The following is a 19,839-nucleotide window of genomic DNA, read 5'->3' on the forward strand; positions in this document are numbered from 1 at the left end:
TGCGCATGAGCTGAACGGTGTCGTAATTATGCCCATATAGTATGACTTTAGCCATGTCAAGAAAACATGATTTAGTTTGCTGCTTGCTTTGATTGCTTCATTCCTTAAAAGGCAAGCTTCCCGTTTTGAGAGAATTTTGAATGATTATATGAAGATGAATGTGACCATGTTTTATTTTAAAATCACAGTGTTATGAAATTGTTTTTGAACTTAATCGGATAACAGCTACTGGGAAAACGTGCATGCCGCATCTTGACGTAACGTCATTGTCACATTGTGTTATTTCTCTTATCTTCCGCCATTTATAGGAAGATGTTTCTTTTCAAAAGACTGATTAGTTTGTCAGCACGCAGCGTCATTTGTACAGAGGAGGTATCGTATCGAAATATATAGTTCAAAATAATACAAAGAAGGCGGGAGATGCAACAGAGGTGGTTGCAGAAAATAGTTGGGGACATGGGAATAGAGGGATAATGCTATTGTGATGGGAACGTTGATGATGATGATTGCCAAAATAAAATGTAAGTTTTATGCTGTGGTTTCAGCCGTCAAGCTAAGACAGAGTAAATTGCTGTTTGTTTGGTTTTACACTCAAAATGGGATAATGCACTACATTCCGATCTTATTCAACTTGCATACATTTTTTGACTGCAAAGAATTGAACAAGATGTTAAAACTGTCTAAAAGAACATCTTGATTTTGTTCGAGCCACATTTCATGATGATGATGATGATGATGAAGACGGTATTTTCTGAAGTTAGAGTTCGACGTATACACTAAAGGGCTTTTTACACTTGTAAATTTTTGCTTAGTCCCGTACCAACGGTGGGGCTAAGGGGAGGGGGGGGGCGGTCTTAGCCCCACCGTTGGTACGGGACTATCCTTAGCCCACTTTCTGTTTACAATCGTTTTTGCCAAAGTGGGCTAGCCCCACCGATAATCCCGTACTATCTGGCCCTGCAAAATAGCAGGGTTAGCAAGTGAGTGTAAACAGAACGAAAAAATAATCCTGAGCTAAGCGACGGAGACGAAGTCCGACCCTCACTGACCAATCAGAAACGAGGTAATCAAGTTCTGCCGGTGCGTGCGTGTACGTGTACAGTACACAGCGTAATCATGAATATTCATGTGGTTTGGAAAGTACCGGACTAAGAAATACGAGTGTAAAAAGGTCAATTTTCTCCTTAGCCCCGGACAAGAGCTTAGTACGGGACGAATTGGCGAGTGTAAAAAGCTGAAAAAATTGGTACGGGACTAACGATAGTCCTGGGTCAGAGAAAGTCCGGGGTTAAGAAACACAAGTGTAAAAAGGGCTTAAGCAAGCAAGGCCCACGACACCGACACATAAAGCCCCCTGTTGTATTGCCGAACTCGTGGGCTATAGTATCCAACCCGTAGGCCTCATTTGCCTAGTGTCGAACTCATGGGCTGTATGACTCGTACTAAGTATGACTCATGGACCTTTTTTTTTCTATGTCGAACTCGTGGTTTGCATGATTCGTTGGTGTCAGTCTCGTGGGATGACCCAAAATTAAGTCACAAAGCCTTACTTGTGCTCTTAGTTGACCATGATAGTCTTAATTTCTTAAGTTTATTTTCATCCTTTGACCTGTTGCAAAATTCTGATTGAATTATGACATGACACGCACACACACACACACACACACACACACACACACACACACACACACACAGCACAAACGCGCGTTGTATGGCGACTCTCGTAGATATGTATTTCTGCTTTGCCATTTCCCGAGAATAGAATATTTCTCGTGCGCTCCGCTATTCAGCCTTGTTTTTGTGTGTCAGAGTCGATATGTTCAATCATGGGAAACTACAATATGCTAAACGAGTAGGCCTTTTTAATTTTGAAATTATGTGTTCATTACTCAACTTAAACGACAATAGAATATCAGAATTGAAAAAGAAAAAGATAAACCCATAATCATACAGCATGTAATCGAGAGGCTAATAGGATCGCATTTTTCTTCTTTGAGTGCCGACAGAAATTAAACTACTAATAACTTTTTATTTTTATATCGAGGCTATTCTTTTTAGGAATTTATGAATAGACGGTGGTGATATGGTTTGTGTGAACACCATATAGAAACGATTATCGTAATAGCTTTATCATACTAAAGTGAGAAAGCTATATATATTAAAGGACAAACAAACATAGTAATGCTCTTTAAGATAAATTATAAGATTACACTGGTGATTGATTTTATATGACCCGTTAAATTTGCCATTTGCTCAGCTATTCATGACAAAAAAAGCTTGAAACTAATCAATCATAACATGGCAATTTCCCTCAGAGGGGCAAATAAAAAGCTGATGGCTGTGCTTTCGAGAAATCTATTATTTTTCTTTGTTCTCCGAAAGCAAAATGCTTTCCTTAAGTTTAGCTTGCCAGTCATTACAATCATGGTGAACAGAGTTTGATTTGAACTGCGTATCTGTATCTACATATAAGGCCGAATATATTACTCGCCGTAGGTAGATCGAGAAGAATATACACACCTCAACCATCGTTGACCATCAGGCTGTGTGCTATAAGTTCGTCATCGCACTTAAAACCTCCGACAAGATTTTTCATGGAGGTGGTGGAAGAACACGTGACTGATGATAAGGTCACCTCTGTCTATGACGTGGGAAAGAAATTGTTCGCCGCGCTCGGGGCCGCTGATATGCTTCGCGCTTCGGAGCTCATCGGCGAAATCGAGAGGAAGAATCTGCAGGGGGATTACCGCGACGAGATCGGACGCTCAGTCTACGAATACGCCATCGAAGGGGGGTTCACTGGTCAGTCCGTCCTTGAGGATGCAAACCGTGTAATTATATCCTGTAACCTGGTCATCGTACTATCTTCATTCGTCTCGTTGTTATGGTGTCCTTTAGGCCTAATAGTGGTATACTATTATCGGTGCTTGACTGAATCTTACGGTCACCTAACACTATTAATAAAAATCTTCTATTCTGTGGAAAATGTTCTGCCAAAACGCTTGTAATTGTCTGTTCATCGCTTGTCCCCGTGTAGTTTCACAGCGCGAAAGTAATGTCTTCAACATCGCTTATTCATGTTCAGATTACCTAATGATTGATAGATTTCAAAAGTCAGTGGTCATTGTGATATGTGCCTGTAATGAACGACTTTCAGTTTATGGCGTTTTCAGACGTCAGTACCTTTCGCACACCAATTTCACAAAGAAATGCAAAGATAATGTTTTCTTGGACTACAGTGTTAATGATACTCCTATCCCCAGCCCTGGTTCGTATTTAACTTGTGCTCCAGAACTAATCATTGTTGTTTTCTTCTTTCTTCTTAATTCTTCTGAAATAACTTTTTGTTTATCATAAAAGTGTGAGCTCGTAGAATATGGAGATGAAATCATTATGTCAGTGGATTTTATGGTTTGAAGCGGTATAGAAACATAATGATCTAGAAAACGTATTATCATCTTGCTGCAGAAAGAGTCGTAACGTCACTTCGTTTCCTGAATACCATTATATTTGTAACAATTATGGAAATAAAACGAATGAAAATGATTATTGTTAGGAAACCCCGCGAAATATTTTAGAATAGAATCGTCTTTTCAACATGCAATTTTAAAGAAATACGTTGATTGCCAAATGTATGTATGTTATGTGAATACGAAGGACAGCAGCTTAAAGACAAGAATTTTTGATTTTCTTGCTGTTGTTACCTACATCCCCCTTTTTCAGCACTGTTTGTCAGCATGTTGACTGCCGGAATTCCCTTACCAGATGTAGCCCTTCTCCGATGTGTTGCCGCGTCCTTCGACTCGGGTGCGCTCGCGATTTGCGAGTATGCGAGGACACTGAATTCTGAGGTATGCACTTTTGCGATGATGTTGGTTCATTTCAACAGAAAAATCTGTTCTTGTTATCACACATCAATTTCTTCATTACGCTGTTGATTTGAGAGCAGAAGTTGTAGTAACATTTGCTAATGAAATTTAATTCATTATAATGGGTTTTTTTCTCGTATTTCTAAAAAATGAGAAAATCTGTAACCATAGTTTCATGTTTTGAACGGCACAGTCCTTTTTATTTCATATCTTTATATCATTTCATGATAAAAGAATTTGCTCAGCCAGTGGCTGTTAACAGTGGAAACACTTCACAAAGAGTATAGATAACAAATGATAATCAAAAACAAAATTATGAAGAAAAGAACATTAAAAAAAGATATGTACAGAACATGGACAGAATACGAACAGAGACAAAAGATTGACATGAAACAAAACAACGATGGTAGTCGCCACATAACATAATTATTAAACTTTATCGCAATGAATACATGCATCGGACTAAATTTTGTATAAGTACGTTTTGAATGAGACTTGAAATTACTGAAACCTATGATTTGAATATCATCTGGAATTTCATTTCATCTTTACTCTCTCTGTATTGTTAACTTCTGCACACAAAATTGGTCGAGGATTTACATAACTCAAACATTAACGTGCATGGCGAGTGTAAAATAACAAATTGTATGTTTAAGTGAAAACAACTGACAGAGCCTCTTGGGGTAGGCCCTACAACCATTTTATGCATTGCATGTATACTTATGTCTGTGTCTCACTTCAGCTTTATGAATACTTTGTTGATCATATACTTATTTTGTTGCATACCTCCATGACTGACGTTCAGAACAGTATACGTAACGACCGGTTTTGTAATCTTTGAGATTTGTAAATGAACGTTTTGCCACAATTATTTCCCCACATGACTATGATCACAATAATCAAATCTTTCTTGTATAATCCTTCTAACTCACAAATGCACTCATCACATTTATTGGGAGCAATATACCAATATCGAATGACATATGAAACAGGTTTTTGGCTAAAAGAGAACTATATGATTTGTCAGTTATCTTGATTAAGGTTAAAACATTTCAAAAGATATCTCCCCCAAATCTGGTGTTGATTTCATTTGAAATGAATACAATGAACTCAAAAAGGGGTTATTCCGTGTCGAGATATAGATGGAACCAACCATCTTTATGCGTGTGTGTCTTTGCTTGCTTGTGTATATAATGTTTGTGTGCCTTACACAAAGAAGGACAGAGAGGCCATTTTGAACAGTCGCAGCAACATGACTGGGTTCCACTCAGGCCAGTCAGCATTGCTTCTTGCGGCGATGAAGAATAACTTTGTCATGGTCGAGGTATGTACGTGTATAGATCACAATCTTATCATATTTTTGTCCTCGAATGTTAAACCTTTACGATCTCGCCAAATGCCTGTCTAACATTATCTTTATGCAAAAGATTAACAGGAGCCTTGTCTATCAATATTCATGCCTCTATCACGATCGATCGCTATTGGCAGAAGCTGTATGGAATTTCGAATCGAATAGATTTCTTCCGAATGAACACTTGAAGTTATAGCCAAATACGGCCTATATTCAACCATAGACGATGCCATGAGATGGACATTCGTGTAAAACAAGTTGTAGGCCTACACGTGAACAGTTCCTTCGTATATAATAAACGCCTAAAAAAAAGTCAGGCTTCTTTTAAACTCCATTGTTCAGTCTGATACTTCTTGTAGTTGTTGTTGTTGTTGTTGTTGTTTTCAGTAAAAAAAAAAAGATAGCTGAGGGGATGACTTTCCTTTAATGGTTCCACAGAATTTGCTAGAGGCCGGCGCGGCTCCTTTGTGTCGACCAGGCAGGTGTGAGAAGTCTTCGAATGATCTCACTGACACTGTGAAACTGCTAGAGTATTATCGCGCAGTCTCGTCCCAAGCCTACTTGGCCCATGCTCACGTTGACCCACTCGGCAACGCGTTCCGGCTGACTCAGGAGCTCAGAGAGGTGGCCCGCGACTTGGAAGAGTTCAACGCTGAGCTATTCCGAATGGCCGAAAATGTTGAAAAGTTTGCTGCCTCGCTATTAGACCAAGCGTCATCCCCTACCGAGGTGAGAGAACATAAACAAACAAACAAGCAAAAACAAACAAACAAACAACAACTATAAGCAATCTTAAGAAATCCAAAATGAAAATGTACGTGATTAAATAGACTCGGTACGAAGATGATTGCTTTTTCATACGGAAAATAGAAATGAAATGAAGTACTTTTGAGGATGCACGATGTTTTCGCAATTTTAGACGAATAATTCTGGATGTCTTAACGCCTTGTAAAGTGCACTGCTCACGACGTACTTTCAAGTTTGTCAAACAAGCTCCTGGAAAGAAAAGAAAAAAAAACACAACTAAACCCATCATCCGTTTGGTCCTTTGCAGTGTCAATTGGGATGTCCTCATAGGGAACGGGGTGATTGCACTTCTTATGTAGACAACGAGCTACTCCCTCAGGATAAAGCACACAATAGATGTTTTTCCATCTAGGGCTTGCGGCAATATTGTCTGGCCATTTGGGTGACTGTAAAGCACTCATATTATGATTAAAAACAAAAATGGAAATGGAGTATTTTGACTATAAACCGGTAATTAACCCCTGTAATTACAAGAAAGTACATTACAGAAGAATGTGAATAATACCAGATGGGCTTCTCTGTAGGTTAAATCTACAGCGACTCAGTCACGAATGCTTTGCTTATTCAAAAGATGTGTGAAATAATTTGTTTGCCGTATAGTTGAATAGGTCGATAGCGTGTTAAAACTGTTCATGTATTTCTTTGTGTATTTAATGAGGCCCTAAATATTAAACTCTGCTCATCGGGGATCCTCCTGTATGGTGTACTTTGATTTTTTTTTATCACATCTCTGCCTTCTCTCACAATGATTTCCTTACCTTTCATGTGCTGAGTCAGCCATGGTTAATGATGAATGAATGTGTATGTGTATGTGTTTCGTTGATTAATTGTACCATGCAGAAACAACGAACATGTGACGAATGAATGAATGAATGAATGAAAAGATGAGTAGCATTAAATCCGTGAGAATTTAAAAATTTTAAACAAATTTAAATTTGTTCATATGTTTGTTTGTTTGTTTGTTATTATCCTTTCAGCCCAAGAGGTAAAATGTTCAAGCTATTCAACTACCGTGCAAATCTTCACCATAACCACTTCATATTTCCTACTAGCTAACAATTATTGTAATTCAGCCCTCGTATTTGATTTTCTAACTGCGTTTTTTTTTTCAGATTTATGTCATACTTGTTATTCAAGTTTCAGTCAATTGTTTTCTTGAAGTTATCTTTTGATTTCGATGTGTTTTTACTGTTCTTGTATATATTTCGTACTTGTTATTCAAATCTCACTCAATTGTCTTTCATTAAGTTATATATAATGTGATATAATCTGTTCTGGTGTTGTATTTTTTGAACTTGTTTCTTTTCATCGTAATGTTGCGATTGCATGCTCAGTATTGATTTTCAATTGTTTTATCTATTCTTTGGATTTGCTTTTGAATTTTTATCATTTACTTATGATCTTAACCTCATGTAAATAAGTATATACATTGTATGCAATCCGTATCAGTTAACCCGTTGAGAACGAGTCCCCAGTATACTCGGGCAAGCGTCTATGGGAAATGCGTGTTGTAGCAAAATCAAATCGTCCTCAACGGGGTAATAATATTTTATTATTTTCGTTTTTCTAACAACTCATGACATCTGAAATTTTGAATCAGCTCTCCAACTTATTCCATATTTCAAAATATTTCTTAAAACTTTTTACAAATTGCACTTGTTTTTATCCATTGAATTATTATTCTTTGATTTCGATAAAATCATTATATACCTCACCGTTAGTTTTCCGTAATTGACATATCACTTGCCACGAATTTGACTTTTCTGAAATTGTCATAGATTCATGTAAGCATTTTACACAAGTCTCCAGTTACTTTTTGTTTCGTTAGTACGTATTTTTATCCAAATTTATCAAAGTAATTATTTTACAACAATCTGTTTTTTTCTTTCACTGCATAGATATGTTTGAGGATTTTATTTTCAAACACTCCATTTTATATCTAAACATATTCTGATTTGGTCATTGTTATATCTAAATGCCTTTAAGACTTTTCTATTATCGGTTGTTCTTTTTTCTCTCCCTCATTTTACTGTATGTGTTTCCACCTGCATGTTTGTATAATTCGTTTTGTAGGTGTCCATAATTATTGTACTTATTGTATGTGGACCCCATGGAAGAACAGCGTTGCCATGTTGGCAACGCTGAATATGGGCAATCCACCCGTTTTTTATTTTCATACGGAAATAAATACCATACCATACCATACCAGTACACGACAGCAAGCAAATGTTATGGCGATCTGTTTCCACTCTGAATTTTAATATCTTTCTACCGCCATAGCTTTTTCTCCTTTAATACCTCGAATATCATCTTGTGTGCATGTTCTCTATGATCTTGATCGCCATAGCTTCACGCCATTTTCAAGCAGAATGAGAGTTTAACGAGCCATCCACTTCCGCTGATCAGATCGGCAATCGCCTACGAACAGAAACAGGTAAGTAGCCCGGGTTCTGAGGGTAGGAACAGGTTGCAGTTTGTATAACAATGAATTGGATACAGAGTTAAAGGTCAGTATTCTTCCAAAATTAGAATTTCTCTCCATTTTGTCTGCTTGGTATTCTTCCAAAATTAGAATTTCTCTACATTTTGTCTGCTTGGAGCATCTCGGAGCATCTTCTATCTAAGAAAGATGTAATGCATTTGTTCTTGACAATAAGGCGTCATAACAACACGTGTGTGAAATAGAGAGACAATCGATACACAAAATGAGTCATCCTTCTGTCTTTTAATTGCCGATTTTTTTCTTTTCCAGGGAAGATCGTTTATCGTTTACAAGCAAATTGTGTTGAGCAGACAAAACCCTCCTGATTTGATTTTTAATTAGTCCTCTCTCGTCCTTTTCTTCTCTTCTCTTTATTCCGTGTCTCAAGTTTGTTGGCCACGCCTACTCTCAAAAGATGTTGTCGCTGACGTACTTTAAATCCATGAGCGCGGGGACAAGTTTGGTCACCTTTCTGGTTGCACTCACAGTCGTCGTTTTATACCCGTTCATCTGCTCTGCATACGTCATCTACCAGGCGTCCTTTCTTCAAAAGTTGCTTAAGACACCGTAAAGAACATCTTAATTATAGTGTTTTGGTTTCCACTTTTTGAAAGACTTAACCCAATTAAAAAAAAGAATCGACACTTCAGCACAAACATATCACAAGCTGTTGTTTTATTCCACTAAGGTACAAACCGTTAATGTTCTATATCATGCAATTCTGAATAGTATATTACAGTACTTACAATAAGAACCATCATGCCTTAAATAAGAACGATAGCCAAGATATAGTTTAGTTTGAGAAAAATAACGGAACCATGAGTTAAACATAAGTTGAACTGAAGCGAAATGTCATTTGCAGATTCTCAAGCTAGAATAAGAAGCCAGTAGAGGCTAAGAAGGTTCATGTTCTCGTTTTCATGGTTACTTCTGGTATTCAGCAAATAGTCTGGTGTCCTCAACCGAAATTACTATAATGCTCTTTCCCAACAAAAATCGAACTGCATCGTCGATAGATTTTTCTTGATCTTTGGCTCTCCGTGTAATTGAGGCTGAATATGATATTGTCACCTCAATCAGACAAAATTAAGGGGTTATCTTTCCAGTGATTGAAACGGATTGATACATGATAATGCATGAAGCCGTCTTGCTTGATAATCTTACTTTTTTTTTGAAAATTAATGCAGATAAACAAGAGGGTTTTTTGTGATTTTCCTCAAGGTACATCAAGATGCTGATGGCTTTTGGCTCTCACGTGATGCTACTCATTCTGGTAGCCATGTACCCGGGAGTCCGTGAGAATGGATTTCATTCAGCAAGCGTCTGTTTACAAGTTCTGATCTTACTCCATGCAACGGGTAATCAAAGACATAATTTCAAACACAAAACACAAGGGAAGTAAGAAATAAATGTAAATATGCAAGAGTAAATAGTAAAGTAAATGTACAGTGAAAATAGCTTTATTAAGATCCCGTACCTTTTCCTCGATTAGGATAACACTTCACATAATATTATGGACTGCAAGAACCATCATTTAGATCAAATCTGTCAGATCTTTAGTAGGCGAGATGCTCCATTTCAAACTGAAGTACGATGAATCATTCATATTTGTTTTACAGGAATGGCTTGGAATCACATTCGAGAGCTGTACAGCAGCGGTTGCCGGCTATTCAGCAAACAGCACACAAATGTGCTAGAAGTGGTCATGATCATCGTCTGCTACATAGTTGTTGCCTGTGAATGGATTGGACGAGTGAAGGTAAGAATTTAATATTAGCACTTCATGGATTAAATCATATCAGTGACAGACCAAAGACTATTTTTTTTTCTCAATGGATTCCACTCTATATCATTTCCCTCCTTACTCCATAATGTATGAAAACTCATAATGTCCATGTCTGACAAAGTTAAAAAACAAATCAATGGACGTCAGCCAATATTGCACGAATGTCTTGCGTTATCCAAAGTACAATGTAATTGTTGGAGAATTGTGCCTAGAAACGCATAGGGTATGGTAGAACGTTGCTCGAAATCATGACGAGCCAGAAAGAAGATGGTATCAACGTAACGTATATATCAGAGATAGAAACAATCATCTATATTGTAATCGTTCGTTCTAGGTCTTTCTCCTTTCACATAATTATCACAAATATACCATTACCATTCTAGTACAACCTTGGAAAGGTACCTACATTCACCCTCCCTTCCCCTTTGAAAAGAAAATAGATGTATTGCAGGGGCGGATCCAGGAATTCTGTAAAGGGGGGCGGGGGCGTAACTAATAGTTATGATGCCATTTCCGGGTTTCATTTCATTTTTTTCTTTGTATTTCTTTTGTTTTTAACGAAAAATAAAGGGGGGCGTGCGCCGGTTGCGCCCCCCTCTGGATTCGCCACTGCTATGTATCATTTGATTTACTTGCAAGAGATAAAGCAAAACAACATGAACGACATTTGTCACTGTCTAACTTTGTCATCCACAGCACACGGCCGTTTCATCAGCACATACGGCGTTACACAGTTTGCACTGGCAAGATCCGACAGTGATCTCGAATACCTTATCGGGTGAGGTGTAGGTTCCATGATCTCGGTTCTTGTGATCACACTGTTGATGGTGACAATTGACGGATGATATCGTAGGTTACATCGCTATGTTTAAATTGCTGTATTTGAAAGACTTTTTGATACTGGAAATAAAGTTTGATTCAACTGAAATTAATAGAACTATGTCTTGATGTAATAGCTTATGATAACAAAGAGTTTAAAATTCAAGCAAATACACATGTACCCAAATTTCAAGGACAGATTGATAAAATCTACACGTTTTTAAATGATAATTTTCCTTTTTTTTTCGTATAGTGTATACATACATACATACATACATACATACATAATATTTTGTATATCCTACATACATTATTTCTCGCAGGCGTCCTAGTAATCCTCTGCATACTGCGTGCTTTTCATACGATCCTGACGAGTTATCACGCCATCTACGTTATTTGGAAGTCAACTATTGGCGCCGTGAGAGTATTGGAAAGGTTTTCCATCATACTGGGATGTGTACTTCTGTCGGTGGCAACAGGAATGACTTTCCTACATCAGTCAGAAGTGAGTTCCAAGAAAAAATTATCATACAACATCAGTTGCTCAACATGTACTGCAAGGAGATTGAATTTCAGTAATGTTTTCTTTCGCCAGAATAGTTAGTTTCATCATTAGAAAATTCAGAGATACCTGACTAATGGCTTTGATAATATTGTACTTCCTACAAAACACACACACACACACACACGCAAACACACACACAGACACAGACACATCCACAAATAAAAAAAAACTGATCATGAGTGACAACATGCCAAAAGACATACATACGCTATTCTTTTATTAGAATACGCTGAATATTCTATGAGTGTTTTAATCTTTTGCTTTTTCTGTAAACTAGTCCATGCTTTACATAATGTTAGCGTCCGAATACGACAAACTTGCTGCTCTCCACTGAACGAGTGAGTTGTTGTGTCCATTAGGGTGACATGCACAATATCGACGCAAACTGCAGGGAAAGTGGTCACAATGACATCATCATAAAAGTGAAGTGGAGTTAAAGTCAAATGGCATTGGCATTTAAGTATCGATATTATGCCCATCACTGAACACTCTCCATGTAAATTCGTTTTCCCTCATCAATGCAGCATGGAACTCGATCCGAACTTTGTGGCCAGGACGCTCAATACGAACGATGTTCGCAGGCGCACAGCCAATTTCACACGTAAGAAACGCGGCAAATCATGTCACAGCCAACTTTTACGACTCTAAGAAGACAAAAAAAGAAAAGAAAAGAAAGAGTAGTCAAGGCTGCTATGCTTCTCTTAAGTATTCTAAGATTACAACGTAGTCAAGGCTGCTATGCTTCTCTTAACTATTTTAAGATTACAACGTATCTGTAAGATGTTCATGACATACCCACTATGAAGCTTCATAACATTGATGTAAAGAAAGGTATTGTGTCCTATCTAGTAACAAGCACTTGCTAGAAATGATCTATTGACTGAGATTGATTGAAGAAATTTTGAACGTACATATAAAGATACGAACTTTAGAAATAAAGATAGACATAAATTGTACGAAAAAGAATCACAGAAGCTAATTTCAAGGCACGAAACGCAAAGAATAACAGAACAAATGGAAATACATAAACAGTAGATAAATACATTTAACTGCAACATTGTAATCACCTTTCGTAGTTGTACAGTTGCATCTCCAACATGAATGAACATTATTTCTGTCTACTTTTTAACACGACAACGTCATCAGTGTCCCGAGCTCAATCCTAACTTTGTACTGGAAGCTGTTCGCGAACCCAAGCCGCACGGTGTTCTTCTACGACATAGACTCGGACAACATGGTGCTCACCTACACCTACGTCTACTCTCTTTTCTTCGGTCTCTTCTTTGTCTTGGGGGTCATCGTACTCTTAAATCTCTTCATCGCCCTCATGTCAAGTCAGCTCACTGAGGTCCAGGTATCTACTTCTACTGTTCAAAGTTCACATTTGTTTTCATTTTCGTCAGATAAACAGAGAAAAGTATATACAATGTACAGTGTAAGCTGAACATATTTGTAATAACTGCAAAAACGTAAATCGACAAAACACGTGTGATAATGAGTTACGAAATGAAGAAAACATAATTGTATTTCTTTTCAATACACACATATGTGCAGAGTGCAAACTAAATAAGGATGGGAATGGAAATGGAGGGTCCATTTAAAAAGCAAAATTTGTATGATATGGGACCCTCAGAAAATGCATAAGAGAACGAATAATGAAGTAATGAAACTACAAACAGGTATAAAACAAAATCAAAGGAATCAATGCCAACTGACATGAGAGCAAATCAGGAAGGAAAAAAAAAGATGTTGCCCTCCCCCCCCCCCTTCTTACAACGTCAACGTTTTCCCTAAATAACCCATATAAAGGTTCGAAATTGTTGGTACGTATACTTCTTTCCTTTCCCTTTCTCTTTCAACAACCTTCCTTCGTATCAATCACTTTCAGAGCTCATCTCATCTCTTTTATCTCTTTTCTCTCTTTCAATTTCGTACCCTCTCTTTTTTTCTATAATCATCTATCTCTGTCTCTCTCTCTCTCTCTCTCTCTCTCTCTCTCTCTCTCTCTATTTGAAGGTTCAGTGATCAGATATACCATTCCTTTGCACTTACTTCCACTTTCTGACACTTTCAAAGCAAATCTAAAATGCTTTGCGTGGCGCATTTGTACTGATTTATTTTCGCAGTAGTTTTAAAATTGCTCGCGAGAATGAAAATAAAGGAAAAGAGATAATAGCAAATTAAACTAATACAAAATGAATGCCTAAACATTAACGAAAGAATCAGAAATGCATTTTCTAGAATGAAAAGTTCCCAAAAAATCCCCCCAGATATGACAATAACGCGAAGTGGTGACACAGCGTGCAAAAGACATCCACATTTTTCGCTGTCATATAATCGAGATTACATTAGACAGTTAGAGTGCAAGCAGCTTCTTCCAACTAAAGTGGTCGCAATCGTTACTACGGGTAATATATCCAAATTTAAAACGTTTAGTGCAATTCGGCTTTATTTATCGTGATGCGTGGAACTGCATTATGAGAATTTTCATGGACGTTTTGCCTTTCCATTTGTCGCATTTCTCGATGAAATAATGGCAGTTGGAATGGCATGAATGCCTCTCATATTTGGTAGGAAATGTATCAACAATTTATTTCCCGCGGGTCATAGCTCCCCAGACAATAAGCGCTGTTTCTACCAACCCCGCTTAAGAGGTGCAAATCTTGACACCTATACGCTGTTAGTAGCGTGCAATTAACGTGGGCTGTATAGAACACCCATGCGTCAGAAATTATCACCGGCAATCTTCTGCATCATTAGACACTGCAGAGCAAATGGCATGTTAATGAGTCTATTAGGTGGTTTTCCAAACCATTAATTTTGACAAACGAGACGCTTTATATCATTCTCTGTGTGTCTCTTTATTTCGGATATTGTGATTACGTCAAAAGGAGAAATACAAAAACGTACGCTTTATACTTTGCATTGTATTTCTTTGTGTAGGACAAGACGAGATGCAAATGAAAATAATGCAAAGTTAAAATTTGTGAAGGATATGAACACAATTATCTTGTGTAAAGGCCTTTCATTATCGTTTTTTTATTATCATTATTATTATCGTTTTCATTATCATTATTTTTGTTATTATTACTATTATCATTATCATCATTATCATTATTGTCATTATTATCATCACACTTACTACTACTATTGTCTTGCTATCATGCCATTATCATTATATCATTCTTACTGTCACTATCCTCCTCATCCGCCTCATCATCATCATTATCATCATCATTATCATCATTATTATCATTTTATCTACACGGCAGAAAAATAGTGACACTGAATGGAAGTTTGGCCGAGCACAGCATTGGCTCCACTTCATGAAGCCATCAGGGGTAGCTCTCCCACCGCCATTCAATCTGCTCCCTACATCCGGCTGGTTGCTAGGCTCGGCCAAGCGGTGCTTCAAATACCGAAATGCCACGAGAAGAGACGAGGTATACACTGTAAATTACGTCGACATCGACACAGACATCACCAGACATAAATGTTGTCCATTTACAGTAGTATGTGACTAAAAATACTACATAAAGAAGGCAGAAAGGAAGCGGTGCAATAAAAAACAAAACAAAAAACAGATAGGACGTTGAGACAGAACGAGAATAAGAATGAGAGAAAAAAAGAACAAATTATGCTAATAATTATAAAACAAAAGTGAAGAAGATGGAGAAATAAGAGAAAGGTGAGGAGAAAGTAAGTTAAGTCGATGTTGCTAAAAATCACTCGAAAGATATGGATATTGAATAGTAATATTACGTCCTATTACGTTCATTAACAAATCAATTAACCACCATATTTCTTTAGCATTAATTATTCTCAGATTTAAACTTTCATAGATTGACCACTACATGTATGTTCCATGTGTTTGCAATATTCTATTATGCTTCCTAGGTGGATATCATGTATCATTTCATTTTGTTATATTTGATGCATTTTTTCACCGAGAAATATTAAAAAAGATTGAACTTGAAGTTGGAATTGAAATTAAAAGCAACGAATTGCAACGATATGTGAGGTCAGCAGTTTGGTTAAATCGTGTCTCCGACCCGTTTGTTTCTCTAACTCGAAAGTTCAAGGGTTCACTCGTAATGTCAAACATGATGTAATGCAGACGACGCATTGGTCTATTGACGATCATTGCTATGTAAGAACATAGCTGGCATATTTCTATTTTTTCTCCTCTCAAGATGGAGATGACCTCCACGCGCCATGTGACAGCCGCAAAGGTAATTAAACATAACACTTTGTTTTCTTCTTCCCCCCCCCCTCACAACATGTGAAGAATGATTTGATAAAGCTCTATGTAGCTGCACAATAACTGTCAATTAGGGACCGATTCGCAGAGTCAAATCGTAAACGTGAGACTTTCGGTACATACCAAAGCGTGCCTCCGTGTCATTCAGTTATAAGACTTCAAATGCTAATGGTGTTTTTCAGCCTGACCTTCGAAGGACAAGATGTATGTGCTGGGCTCTGAGGTACATTGATGATAGCTCAAAACTCGTAGGCAACTTCGATTCCATTGCAAAGACTGTGGGTCTGTTCTTGGACGGGTGTTATCTCTGTAGACACTGGTGTTAAAAATACCAGGTAATACCTGGGTACTCATATAGGGAATTCTGAAAGAGAATTGATAGCACTGTTATATCCTGGCCAAAGATATACCATGATAATTATCATCAGCATCAACATTTCTTTACAGGAAAAAAAAAACCCCAAAACAAAGTTAAGTGGGAAGGACCCCTATCTAGCTGTCGTTTCTTCCCTCTCCCCCATTAAACCCATCAATGATCTCAGACCTATTCCAAATAATGAAGGCAACTGCACGGAGATTTTGCCTGTGGCCATTACTTCATACATCTCTATTCAACCATAAATGCATGTCTTTATAGGGAAATACATCACCATACTGTTTGTGTCGTGCTTTATTGGTCATGAAGATCAATTATTCCAGTTCTTGACGGCATACTATGGCGAGAAGAGTGGCACAGTTCGGAGACGAAAATTAATCGGTCGATTTAATTTCTGACTCATTTATCAATGGTATAACGGGACAGTAACAGTAAGAATAAGGGATCAAAATAAGCCCATGTACAGAGGGAAACAAAATACAATTTGTAATAAACTCTCTAGGACAGAGGGAAAACAAAATATAGTTTGTAATAAACTCTTTCTGACTCCAACCTAATGTGAATCTGTCTTATTGCAGACGATCACCCTGACGTTGCTTGATCGATTCAATGAAAAGAGGCGCCATCCTCTGACGGAAGACTTTGCAAGTTTGAAGCAACAGTTCATTTCTTTGAGGTAAGAGAAAGTAAACAAACAAACGTGAAAACCGTTGGCAATGGTTGAAGAAGATCATCTGATTTAGCAGTTATCATGGATACTTTTATCTATTCAGTCCTATCTCTCTTCATTTATCATGACTCCATCTGTCTATTCATCTGTCTGTCATACTGTCTGTATATCATGTTCATATGGATGCTAGTGTTTGTGTTGTGTGTGTATACTGTGTGGAATTAGAAATATCTGACTTTACGCGCAGATAAAAATTTCTCTATACAGTACTCGACTTTTTTAAAATCAATATGAGTGGGGTGGTTTTTTCTTATCAATGAACCCCGTTGTTGTTTTTAATAAGCACAGCTCCTTTTGATCTTGTTGATTATTGCCAAGTTAGTGCTGTTCTGCAGATGCCTTTCTCACACACGTGCATAGTATTATTCGATTTGAATTAAGTTTGTTGTTCTGTCAAACTCCTCGGTACCATCACTTAGAAAAAGAATGCATTCAAATCCAAGGTTATGTCAGTGTAAACCATTCGCATCCATTATGTAAAGCGATATGATATAACATATTGGAATCAATAAAACTCGCAAGCGTTCGAATGCTCAAAGCTTAATGGGAGACTATCGGAACCTTGAATGTGCCGAAGAAAATGCTCAATATGCAATGAGTGATGTGCCTTTCTTTATTTCTACATGTTTACCCTCCCGAAGACGCCTGACACAGCAGAACGTGCGTTGCATTGAGCACATGGTTGCTGCCTTGCAGGACACCGTCGACGCTCTCGCATCTCGGGTGACGAAACTCGACGACATCGATTCCAGACTGGACAATGTCGACGGTGCTCGGCTGCGAATTCAGGAAGACGACATGGAAGTCATGACGGACGACGTCGAGCAACTGAGGAAGGCCGCGTCACGAGCAATGGCGGAGGCGCAGAAGACGGACCTCGTGCTACTGATGGCAAGCATGTACAGCGAGGGGAGGACGGTGCTGGACGACGAAGAAGTTCGGAGCAATCTAGAATCATACCGGCAAGACTTTAACTCTTACGCTGCCAATCTCTACGCGTAGGAGGGTCGAGAGGACAGATTTCTTGAGATGGGGTAGGATGAATGAGGGCAAACAGCAACAATTTATGTTGAAATCGGATTCAAGTGTTCCAAGCATACGAATACCAATAAAACCAGCAAGTTATTACGATTTCAATCGAGGGGTCACCTACACTTTATATTGTCTCGAAATGGGTATTTGTGTGATTGATTTACATAGGAATATGTAATTGAAGAGGACGTTTCGGAAGACCTCGTACAGGGAACTGCAAATAAAACTTTTACGTTTTAACCTTCTTGTGCCCTAATCGCGTCCCTGTGGCAGTCATCTTCAAGCACTGTCAAGTCACCTCAGGACATGGCCTTACACAAGGATCTAAGGTGAAGCTTCATGGTGAACCACACCACTCTTACCATGGAATAATATCCAATCAACACGCGTAATGAACTCTTCTTTCACATGAATACACTTCTATAGTATAGAGTATATAGTCTAGAGTGCAGTCTATGCTTACACAAATATAATTTTTCATCGATCTTTGCCATCGTGGCAATTGAGCTTAAATTGACTTCAGTGATACGTACGACTTACATCATTCTTCAGGTCTACAAGGGTTTCGTTTGGTGTTTTTTTTTCTTCAAACTGCATGTATCATCTTATATGTATGTATGTATGTATGTATGTATGTATATTTTCTGTACAACATTCTATATTATCATGTCAATAAACAATGTAACACGGGAAGCCTCGGCTGTCACCTGAAATAAACAGGAGACCAAAGGCACAGACAATAATGAGCTATAGTCGTTTACAAATCATCACCAGGTAAAGAGGAAAGATATGATCAAAGGAAGTGGACGTGGAAAAGGAGGGACAGGAAGAAGTATGAGAGGAAGAAAAGAGGATATATATATATATATATATATATATATATATATATATACACACATATATATATATATATATAACAACAGCTTCCATCCTAATCATATTAAGAGGTCAATTGTGTACAGTCAAATGCTCCGCTACAGACGAATCATTTCTGATCACAAGGAATTTCTGGATGCGTCTTTGAAGCTGGGGCAAAAATTCGTTGCAGCGGGGTACCCGTTAGACATTGTGCAAGCAGGTAGGGACCGCGCGATAGCAAAAAGACGCTCATCCTTACTACATCATGATAATCTGAAACCCAAAGACTCACACACACGCAAAGTCTTTGTAACAACATATCATCCCACATCACAACAGTTCATGAAGGAAGTGAGGAAAGAATGGCCTACTCTCAAACAAGTCCAATCGGTAGCTCCCGAGTTAACAGCACGTCCCTTACATGCACAACGACAGCCACGCAACCTGAAGAGTTTGCTTACACGATCTCGAGTCAACAGAACAATCAATCCTACTTGAAATCATAAATGTGGAAACAAACGATGTCAAATATGCGCTCACCTAATCACAGATACAGATATCACACTTGGCTCCGGCCACACCCTCCATCCGACGTCAGGGGACTGCAACAGCAAGAATGTAGTATACAGCCTTACATGCAAGCAATGTCCCCTGGCTGTCTACATCGGAGAAACAACAAATTTTAGACAACGTTTCAACAATCACAAAAGCACAATCATTAGAAGTCAAACACAACATCCAGTCGCACAACACTTCAACAAAACAAATCACACACTAACAGATCTGCAATGTTGCATTTTATACAAGGACATGGAAGCATTTGAAGAAAGACACGTGAAAGAACTAAAAACAATCATCCGCACACGAAGCTTCCAGGGACAGGGCATGAACATAGATCTATCA

The 19,839-nt window shown here is 38.0% G+C and overlaps 1 protein-coding gene across 1 annotated transcript; it reads left to right on the forward strand.

The window, feature by feature from the left end:
• The first annotated feature begins 2,594 nt into the window (after window positions 1–2,594).
• On the forward strand, window positions 2,595–18,048 carry LOC139720553 (transient-receptor-potential-like protein). Its single transcript, XM_071631904.1, has 13 exons — window positions 2,595–2,802; window positions 3,724–3,851; window positions 5,086–5,193; window positions 5,659–5,949; window positions 8,375–8,461; window positions 8,898–9,076; window positions 9,731–9,804; window positions 10,129–10,268; window positions 12,860–13,033; window positions 14,952–15,122; window positions 15,873–15,911; window positions 16,895–16,992; window positions 17,688–18,048. Exons 1-13 carry the CDS (start codon window positions 2,595–2,597, stop codon window positions 18,046–18,048), a joined length of 2,058 nt encoding a protein of 685 aa, XP_071488005.1.
• Window positions 18,049–19,839: the final 1,791 nt, after the last annotated feature.

The sequence above is a fragment of the Diadema antillarum genome, unplaced genomic scaffold (assembly GCF_040938485.1).
Source record: "Diadema antillarum isolate AM-2024a unplaced genomic scaffold, OU_Dant_1.0 scf00000129, whole genome shotgun sequence".
NCBI lineage: Eukaryota > Metazoa > Echinodermata > Echinoidea > Diadematoida > Diadematidae > Diadema > Diadema antillarum.